Source organism: Setaria viridis, chromosome 3, assembly GCF_005286985.2.
Source record: "Setaria viridis chromosome 3, Setaria_viridis_v4.0, whole genome shotgun sequence".
Lineage (NCBI taxonomy): Eukaryota > Viridiplantae > Streptophyta > Magnoliopsida > Poales > Poaceae > Setaria > Setaria viridis.
In genome coordinates, this window is record NC_048265.2 from 48,705,327 (window position 1) to 48,716,083 (window position 10,757).

Here is a 10,757-nt window from a genome sequence, read left to right on the forward strand (position 1 = left end):
TCGCACGCTACTGGGCCGTCGAATCGCTCTCCTCGCGCGCCCACACGGCCCAGCACGCCCGCGGCGCGGACCACGGCGAGGCACAGCGCGCGCGGCACGAGACACGACGACGATCCCGCCGTCCACTCCCGCCCGCAGAGGATCCCGACGCCGCACGATCTCGCCTCGTTTCCCCACCCAGTTCCCCCGCCGCCGGTTTTCTCCTCGCACGCAACGCAAGTCGTCGCCTCCGCCCCGCCCCGCAGCCGTGCCATCGCGCGCAAACCCCGGCGACCAAACCCTCGCCGCCGTCACCTCATCTCCCCCACTCCCACCAGGCGCGCCGGCGGCGATGGACATCCGCCGCCCGCCGCCGCGCTCCTCGTCGGGCGGGGTGGAGCCGCGGTTCCGCCAGGTGGGCTTCGTCACCTCCGCCGAGCCTGGGCCCGCCGCCGCCCCGGTCCCCGCGGCGCCCGCGGCGGCGTCGCCGACGGCCTCCGACGGGCTCTCCCCCGTCATGATCCCGCCCCCGCTCATCCCCGACCACCTACCCGTCCCCGTCCCCGCGTCCGAGTCCCTCATGCCGTCCTCCCCGCCCCCGCCCTCGTCGTCCCGCATCGACGCCGTCTCCGACCTTGACGACGACGAAGACGACGACGTCGACGTGTCCTGGGCGCGCCCGCCCCCGCCCGCCCTGCCTGGTACAGTACACCTATGTGATTCCGCAACTTTGCTGTCTACCCAACGCGCGATTCCTATGCTTTTGAGACGGTTGTGTATCATTGTATCATTTTTGGAGGTATTTGCAACATTTTGCAGTTACATACATAGTTGTACTGCGAAACACTAGTAATTGCAAGGTTCCTGTGTGGGGAAAAAGGTTACTGACGCAGGGCAGCATGATTGTAGGAGTATATTGTGTTGGTCAATGGTGAAACCTAGTTGCTTCAGCCTGACTGACAGTTGCTGTTTGCTGTTGTTAAAGCCAGTAGCATGTTTGGCAAATTAGTATCATGTTACCTATGAAGATTAAAGTCAGAGATATGGTCGTCATAGAGATAGTAGTGAAAGTCAGACCAAATTTCCATGCATGTTAAGCAATCATTCGGGTTTTTAATGAATCATGATGGGGATATATTACCAAATAGTCGCTGCTGATAGCTATCAAGACAGACTATGAATCATTTGTTCTGTTTTAAATATGCAATATTGCCTGTGTGCATGTGCAGTGTGTATTGTGGAAAATGGTTTGTGTTGTATGATCAGCCACCTTTTGTTTAGTATGTAGTATTTGTTAACAATTCACATGCTTGCTACAGATTTTAAAGTGCATAACATTTTTATCCGCATTTGATTTCAAGAATTACTTGTGCGCATGAATTGAATAATTTTCTTCTGTTATTTGTTTCAGAACCAAACAAGAGAGACCTCATTGAAACAAAGAATGAAGGCGATCCTACTTCAGTTCCACAGAAACCAAAGCTCTCTAAAGCAGAGAGACGTGCTATCCAGGAAGCTCAGCGTGCCGCCAAAGCTGCTGCAAAGGAGGCAGGTAGTTAACTTGTTTTCATTATTTATGTTATCTGATTGTCACAGTGAATATATAGAACCCACATAAGACACTTAACCTGGACCAGCTTATCATGGAAATTTGAAATAAAACTAAGGAAGTATTTTACTTGAAGAAAAGAATGAGGAGTTTGTTTTGGATGGAAGGGCTGCGTGCTATGGTTCTAATTCGGATTCAGAGTGACTCACCTGGCCTGTTTGCAGAAATGAACTTTATGTCTCTCTGTGAAAATTGCAGGTTTAAAATCAACAGCCAAGGAGTCAGATGTGAACACCAAAATATCAAAGCAACCTAAGGCAGGAAAGGCATCTCTAAAGAAAGACGTGACCCAAGTTAACCCTCCAGTTGCTTCTGATAAAAAGACGGATGAACGCCCACCTGACAAAGATAGAAAAAAAGATCTTCCTCAACCCCGTATGCAATTTGATGATGTACACCGGGTGGTAAAAGCAAAAAAGCGTTCAGTTGTGAACCAATCAGAAGCTCAAAACAGAGTTGAACTGTTCAGACATCTGCCTCAATATGCACATGGCACTCAGCTTCCTGACCTTGAGTCCAAATTTTTTCAACCTGATCTAATGCATCCTTCTGTGTATAAGGTAATTATTAACTCTAACTACAATTCTACCAATACACTGTAAATAGTTCTCTTCAAATAAATTAAAAATAAAGAATATAGTGAGAAACCTTGAAATGGTGATTAATTCCATCCTACGTTGCTGATTCTGTGGACAATAGAACTGACATGAAACAGATAGGTGTAAGCAGAATTTTCTTTTTCTTTTCGTATGTATTTGAGTAGAGTACTTATCTGATAGGACTGTTTAATTGTTTGTTGTTATGGTGAACACCAAGTAGCTTATGCCCCCTGGGATATGTTTCAGGTTGGTCTTCAATATTTGTCTGGTGACATATCTGGTGGCAACGCTCGTTGCATAGCAATGCTTCTTGCATTCAGAGAGGCAATAAATGATTACTCCACGCCTGCAGAAAAAATTCTCAGTAGAGATCTTACTGCTAAAATCAGTAGCTACGTGTCATTTCTCATTGAGTGCAGGCCTCTTTCAATCAGCATGGGTAATGCTATTAGATTTTTGAAGAACAGGATTACCAAGCTACCACTTGCATTGTCAGAGTCAGAAGCTAAAGCTAGTCTTCAATCTGACATCGATCGCTTTATAAGTGAGAAGATAATAGTTGCAGGCAAGGTCATTGTTAGTCATGCTGTCACAAAAATCAGAGATGATGATGTGCTATTGACATATGGGTCACCCTCTGTCGTCGAAATGATTTTTGACCATGCTCATGAACTTGGAAAGAAATTTCGTGTTGTGGTGGTAGATTCTCGTCCAAACCTTGAGGGACAAGGATTATTGCGCAGATTAGTTGCCAAGGGTATTAGCTGCACATACACACACATAAATGCTGTATCATACATCATGCATGAGGCTACAAGAGTGTTTTTGGGCGCCTCTTCAGTATTATCAAATGGTACTGTCTACTCCAGAGTCGGGACAGCTTCTGTAGCTATGGTTGCACATGCTTTTGGAGTTCCTGTTCTAATGTGTTGTGAGGCATACAAGTTTCATGAGAGGGTTCAACTTGATTCTATATGCTTCAATGAACTTGGTATGCAATTGTTGCTGTTTTTACTAAAGGTTATTATTTGATTAGTCTACTGGTAAGGAACTGCATGAGACATGATATGCTATCTACTCAGGTGACCCAGATGCTATTTCAAGAGTTCCCAGGGGTGAAAGTTTGAGTCATCTCAAAAACTGGGCTGAGAACGAAAATCTTCATATTCTGAATCTTAAGTATGTCTGTTTTTTCGTGCAGTGCTGTAGTTCATAATCCTTTCTTAATATGCGTATAATCAAATTAATTCATGAACCTGCAGGTATGACATCACCCCTTCTGATTATGTTTCAATGCTCATAACAGATTATGGAATGGTAAGATGTGCTTCAGCTTCTCATTTAACTCTTTGTGTTTACAAGCAAATTGTATTACATTCATTCTAATTGCAGCCAGCTTAATGCTTCTAAGTTCTAACAGTTCAGTGTGATGTTCCTTTTACCGTATTCTGAACAAGCTGTCAACTGGAAAGGGGATTTTTTTTTTGAAACACTTTGATTTTACAGATTTGAGCTGCAAATTTGTCTCTCCTTTTGAACACAACCTCATAATGTTAGCCATAATAATAACAGTCCCTTTTCCATTAATTTCTTCAACTGATTATTTTTACTTGCTAATCACATTTAGTTAGTTGATTGCATTTCTTGTGCTGTACACAATGTGCATCATATGGATGAAGTATAAGCCCCACATTAAAATTTGCCATTATGAAATGTATAATCATATGTCGAGTTCCAGTTAATCAGGTGCATGCGAAGATGCTAATTAGTTACGATGTGGTACCCTTCCTACAAACACACATATTCTGGTTGTTGCAACCCTGCTGTAGCATCGGTAGTTTACTACTATTATTTACTGAGCGATGTTTTTTTTCCCTTACATTTTGAAAATATAGATGCACTATTATGTTTTATGATGCATGCTTCGTACTGCATGAGTGGTGATCAAGACTGATGTGGAGAACATATTCGAATCTATTTACTTAGATTAGTTGTCATTCCTCCATTATGAAAGCATTACTAGTCTATTTAGTAGACTAGCATGCCCGGTTTTACTCTATTTTCTTAGGATGCCTTTTTGCCCATAAGGCCATAACTATTCGGACACATTTATTATGTTAAAATTTCTATTGCAAGCAGGTAACCTAGTGATAAAATATCTTCATATTGTTTTCTTTGCAATATTTAAGTTGAACTGTGTGCCATTTGATCCATCGAATTGATAACATATTTTTCTGTCACAGCTCCCACCTACTAGTGTACCAGTCATTGTACGAGAGTACCGCAGGGAGCACGTATGGATATAGAAGCCACAGTTTTCTTTTCTTCTTTAATTCAAGGTATGATAATTTAAGCAGGTTTTGCTGCCTTAGTGGGAATAGTAGGGTGGTGGTGTGAGCATATGTTTATATTTCATAGCAAACATCAAGTGGTTTGTTCTCTCCTGTAAATCCTTTATATGTTGAGTTAAAGTAATCCATTTTTTGCATTCGCCATTGGTAATGGGAACATAAACTATTACTCTGTCCAACATAATCGAAGTTTGATACTATTCTCTTATTAGTTGTAATTTTGTATCATACGAGCATGCTTCACTATTCTCTACCATTTTCTCTAATTTTCTCACCGTCACACACAACATTTTATCCAATGATAAGCACCTTCAGAGGAATTGTTTCGGGCAGCGATTTACCTCATGTCACCTGGTGATGTTTTTATTTCCTTTTATTTGAAATTCTGTAGTGTTCATCACCTGCACTGCACAGTTGGTCGGTTGCACTGACTTGGAGTACTTAAATCATTTAGGCTTGTTTCAATTTCAACTTCCTGCCAGCAAGGATTGCTGTTTTGACTGTACGTAGAACGGGCCACGGAGCAGAAGCCTTACATGTGCACAGATGCTAAAAACCAAGCAGCATTGTGTTTACAGGTTTTGCTCAGCCTAAGAAAATCAGTGTTCTTGGTGTCCAAAGATGGTTGATTGGTACCCATATAATTGTTATCCTCGACTGAAGTGACCAAACATGAATTAGCACGAATAATCGGTTTCAGTTCATAAGTCCGACCCTAGTTCTGCGCATTTTGCCCCCCACACCTCCACCTGACCCTATTTACATTTTCTGGAAACGTCGTCATTATGTCATCATTTGCAATCTCTGGTCACCTTTCGGTGCTATGCGCGAACACAGGCCTCCTGGCTCCTGCCACCAGCAAGAGATGCCCAGCAGTGCAGCCATTGCCCACCTCAATGTTGATCCACAGCAACGGATCCTACACTTGATAATATCATGTCTACGAGCTAGATCTATCTCCCTTAGTTGTCTTAGAGCTCATCCAATCATCTAACTCGAGCTCGACTTGACTTCCTTTTGGCTGCTGGTGCTGTGGATCACTGCAATTGTGCAGTTGCTGTTGGATGGAAAGCGATTTATACATGGTCCTTGTTTAATGACAAACACTAATGGGCATCTTTGGTAGGGCTCATTGCCAGGGCGCTCGGCTTTAACGCTGCCTATTTTCAGCTTGCCCGGAGCCAGAGGAGAGCCCCAGCATTGTTGTCGCCTTGCTACGCCGATCGGGACCGTCGTCTCCGGCAGGCAGCCGTCGGTCCCCGGGACAGGCGCCTGTCAGTGAACTGTCTGGAAACGTGATGCACGACTGAATCTCTGAAAGCCTGATATTGTTGCTGCCACTGTTGGGCGTCCATGTCCTGGAGCGTGCCTTGCCTGGGCCTCTGCTCAGACAGGATCTTCAGCTGGATCAGCACGAGTAGACGACGACATGATTGTTCTCGGGGAAGCTCTCCAACGACAGTTTGCCCATAAGCTATTGGATTTCTTTATCTTCTCCTTTTCCATCTCGTGTCAACTTGGCAATGGCAACCATATTTGTCAATTTGGGGTCTTGTTGGCGTCCATCTCTGCCCAAGCTGTTGGGAGCAAAGGTCTGCCATGGCAGCTCCCCTTGTTAATATAATCTGACCGGAGGAAAGAACTAGACGAGACCCTGACAAGTGGTCGACTATTGTCTTGCAGATTGCAGATGTAGCAACATGTACGCTGCATTTTCACATGTTCTTTGTCCATGAACCTCCATGGAACTCGAATTTGTTTTTTTTTCCTCCGAGGATCCAAAATTCGCTTGTAATTGTTTTTAACTGGTTGTAAATTTGAAAGTGGTTTCAGAACCAAGGTCCTGGGGATCTCCCAGAAGTTGAAAAGCTTCTCTCGTTTCTCTGTTCAAGGAAAGCCATCCCTACCTTTTTTCTGTTGCTTTCCCAGCCACCTGCTTCATCCAACTCTGAAGAGTTCCTACCTAGGCATCTACACTGTGGAGTTCATGGCCGCTGTTGCTGTGCCACCCAGCAGCAGCTGACTTGTGAACAAGACTGGTACGGCGTGGTGTTTGGTGATTGAATGAATAATGGTTTTGCCGAACAAAGATGCTCACAGGCGCAAGGAGACGTGGATGATGAGGGATCATGCTCATGCATTACATTATCCATTCATCCTCTGCCTCTCGTTGGCTTTGCCTTCCATGTTTTCCTCTGGGTCGAGCCTCGAATTCGTACTGTTGGAGAGGCTTGGGCTTATTAGATGGAGGTGCTGCATCGGCCAAAACAGGTATGGTGTGACCGCTTGTCTAATCCCCATCAATTGATTACTATGTGGTACCTGCATGATGCGTCGGGGGTAGATGTTACCAAACCAGCTGGGATCCCTATTGTTCTGTCTATCCTCGATCGATCTCCTTGGACATCCTCAAACTGTTTTTTTGGTACGTTATTAGAGATACAAGTGTTCACCTATATTCATCTATATGGACACACATATATGCACATCCAATCTTTGCATGGTCGTCTCATTATCGAAACGCAAGTCTACTACTCTCGAAAGAAGAATTAGTGATAGAATTGTGAAAATCTTTTTTTTTTCAAAACGAACCGGGTAGTAGAGCTGCTGATTATATTAAAAAGAAGAGGGAGAATTGTGAAAATCTTGATAGTCCAAAAAAGTTGATGGTTGTTTGACTTTATTATGTTACTTATACATGTGGAGGGTACTGTGATAATCTAGATTGGTAAATTGTAGGGGTTGAGAAAAAGAATCTGCCTGTTCCTTCACAAGTCAGCTTATAAAAGCTGCCTTTTCACAATCTGAATTTGAAACAAAAAAAAGGACCTAACCTACCTGCAAACTCCATAGCACGCCTACCAAGGCTCAAACCCGGCCGTATGCTTGCATTGCATACTGGTGGACAATACTCAAAAGCCTTTTACCATCTTTCAAAGGATAAAAATCATCGAATCTTAGAAAAACATTGTAAAAGTACCCCAACCATTTTCTCTCCAAAGTATCACCATGTACACCTACCTGATCAAAGTTCATAGATGCTGATGTGAGGAGAGAACATGGCCTTGGACCCCTCTCATCATCAAAGGCAAAGCCCAGCAGTAGTTTTCACAGGTTTTGTTGGTTCCTTTACCCTTTGAGATCGAAACCGCTCCTGTTGGGGTTCCCTATTATGTGCCGACACCACGCGGCACGCTCGCACGTGCTCCTTGGTAGCTGCCCCTGACCAATCACACACTTCACAAGCCTGCTCTCCTTGGCCGGACATGCTCACATGAACATTCGGGTTTGGGGCTCCGGACGTGACGCGAGAAAGGAGAAGAGGTCTGAAAGGTTGCGAAAGACCAGTGCACATATGCTCTGTGTTCTTCCTTTTCCGCTAACGACGACCACCTCTCAACTTTGCCGTACGTGTCATGGCCAGTAACGTTCCTCTGTTGATGATTTTTACTACTGTGTCACGTAATAGAAAAAAAGGATTATACATTGTTCACATCACAAAGCATGCATGCATGGGATCCACACACTAGCTAAGAATTGCTTCTTTAATCACTGATAACTACTGTCCCAACTCCCAACTAGTGTGATATGCTCCATGCTCTACAATGATGTGTACTGTGCTCGGAAAGCTGATCGACAATGAGAGCACGAGCTCGACATTTTCGAGTAAACTTGCATTGGAAAATTAGAGATTGGCGATGGTAACGTCATGTTTTACACGAAGCAAGAACGACTGAGCCATCTATTAACTTACCCCAACCCATAATTATTTTTCACATGTTACCATATCACATGTCGTTACCTATGTATATTTTGTCCATGGCAAGTTTGGAACATCACATGTGGAGGACCTGCAACTACACAGTACATGAGTGTGATATTGATTACCACCAACTATGATCTCTGTGGCAATGATCTCGAGCTCCTTTTGGGTGAGAGTAAGGGGGTGTTTGGTTCTTAGTCCGGACTAAAATTCTTGTCACATCGAATATTCGGACGTTAATTAGAAGAACTAAACATGAGCTAACTATAAAACTAATTACATATATTGAGGCTAATTCACGAGACGAATCTATTAAGCCTAATTAATCCATCATTAGCACATGTTTACTGTAGCTCCATATTGTCAAATCATGAACTAATTAGGCTTAATAGATTCGTCTCGCAAATTAATCTCCATCTGTGCAATTAGTTTTATAATTAGTCTATATTTAATACTCCTAATTAGTATCAAACATTCGATGTGACATAAATTTTAGAAGGTCTAAAGAACCAAACACACTAAGCACCAAACTTGCTTGTCGTCTTTCCCATGGCTGTTTGGCGTGGGCCCCACCGTGGTTGGGCGCAGTGTTCACCCTTGCAATAATGCGACTTCAGAATTAGGACATGGTGGGCTTGCCATTTCTGCCACAATCCTTGGCTATCCTTCCCTATTATATACCTCCTCCGATCCGATCCTTCACAAAAATCATAGCACACTCATTCGCCATCCAGACCCAACAAGAGCTCAAGCTCAGGTCGCTCATGGAAGCAGCAGCTCGCACCACCCTTCTCCATTGATCCTAGAGCGCAGCCTCTCTCAAAGAAGCTTCATTTCAGACAGAGCTCGCCGTGCTCTCCAATGGAGGCGCCTCCTTCATCTCTAGCCACGGCCACCTATGACGACGACGACTACATCGTCAACCTGTCGCTGACGCTGGGCCCGACCTCGCCGCAACCCTCCTCCCCTGACCATGCCGCCGCGATCGCGGCTACTGGTGATGGTGGTGTTGATGGAGGAGGAGGTGGTGGCAGCGGCAGAGGTGGTGTCAGGCTCTTCCCTTGCCTCTTCTGCAACAAGAAGTTCCTCAAGTCGCAGGCGCTAGGGGGACACCAGAATGCACACAAGAAAGAGAGGAGCGTCGGATGGAACGCTCACCTCTACCTCTCGCCGGAGACGTCCACCGTCCCCAGCATAGTTACGCCGATCAGCCAAACATCTCCTATGGTGCCCATCCAAGTCTCGCACTCGTGCCGTTCCCAACGCACAGTACACCGCGATGATGCGGCAACATTTGGAGGGCCTCGTTACGCCACGGATGGTGATGGTAGTGGTTTATCAGGGTGGTGGTATGCGGAGGGCGGCCGATCGTGTACGCTTGGCGGGGACGAGAAGCAGAGGCATGTTGATCTCAATCTCAAGCTCTAGCTACCTACTAGTACTGAGTTGCTCATGTTGAATGCGTGAGGTATTATTTTGTACTTTTGATTTCTCTTTGTTTATTTTTGTTGCCTTTTTTTTAAAACTAGTGTGTAAAGTACGTACTTGTGCCGATTGCACAACGGTTTATTGAAAATGTTTGTTCTCAAGCTGTTGTCCAGTTGCATGATGCTGCCTCTGCCCTGCCTGCTTGGGGTACAGTTTGTTGGGGACTGGGGCCAGGGAATTGTGCACACTTTGGAACACATGTGTAATGTTTTAAGCCAATGCTTCTATGGTGTTTGGTTATTTTACAGCTGCAAAGCTTTCAGTTTCTGATTGCGGAGGCTGGAACATTTTCCTTAATCTAAAAAATGGTGTTTGGTTAATTTAGTATGTGAAATCTACTGCCAATGCTTTATTGATCTCTCCATTGAGCTGTCGATCAAGAGCTTCTCAGTCTTCCAAGTTTCCAAGAAGTACCCAATTATCGTGGACTGAAGAATGTTTTTGACAGTTGTCACAAAAGTTTTGCCTGACCAGGTAATATTTGGTAACATGAAAAAAAAATGATGGTGAATAGGGCGCACTGTTCTTGTGGCCTTTTCTTGCTGGGATTCCGATGCGTTAGTTGATGCTTAAAACTTGGGAAATACACTTTCATTTCACTAGTTATTGGATTCTCAGTGAGTTTTTGTAACAGTTATGAAAAGGAATTACACGGACTAAAAAAATGCAATTCAACTTAACAGTAGCAGTGCTTTTCAGAAGGTCAACACTGTGGGTCGGACAATTATGGAACATCGTACGTTGCCATTTCCTTCCCAAAGATCTACTCGATACGTGGGCCCAATTTTGCTGGAGCACCATTCATGTGTCGAGATTTCATCTGTGCAACCTAATATTTAGACATGACACAAATTAATCGCTTCACTTTCACATTGTTAAGTCATTTGCTATCATGCATGCATGGACACCATGCACGAATAGTGCACAAACCATTACATTTTTTTTTCTCTTTTTTCCTTGGAAAACAA

At 44.2% G+C, this 10,757-nt stretch overlaps 1 protein-coding gene across 3 annotated transcripts; it reads left to right on the forward strand.

Annotated features, from left to right (window-relative positions):
* The first annotated feature begins 220 nt into the window (after positions 1-220).
* On the forward strand, positions 221-6,409 carry LOC117850245 (translation initiation factor eIF2B subunit delta). Of its 3 annotated transcripts, none has more exons than XM_034732057.2 (8): positions 221-680; positions 1,391-1,531; positions 1,787-2,148; positions 2,434-3,178; positions 3,270-3,366; positions 3,450-3,504; positions 4,431-4,526; positions 5,665-6,409. In XM_034732057.2, the coding sequence occupies exons 1-7, from the start codon at positions 332-334 to the stop codon at positions 4,491-4,493; spliced, it is 1,812 nt and encodes a 603-aa protein (XP_034587948.1). In that variant the 5' UTR covers positions 221-331; the 3' UTR covers positions 4,494-4,526; positions 5,665-6,409. The 3 variants fall into 3 exon arrangements, with proteins under 3 accessions (XP_034587948.1, XP_034587947.1, XP_034587946.1); XM_034732056.2 differs by having other exon boundaries at positions 5,709-6,409; XM_034732055.2 differs by lacking the exon at positions 5,665-6,409 and having other exon boundaries at positions 222-680; positions 4,431-4,746.
* The last annotated feature ends 4,348 nt before the right edge of the window (positions 6,410-10,757 follow it).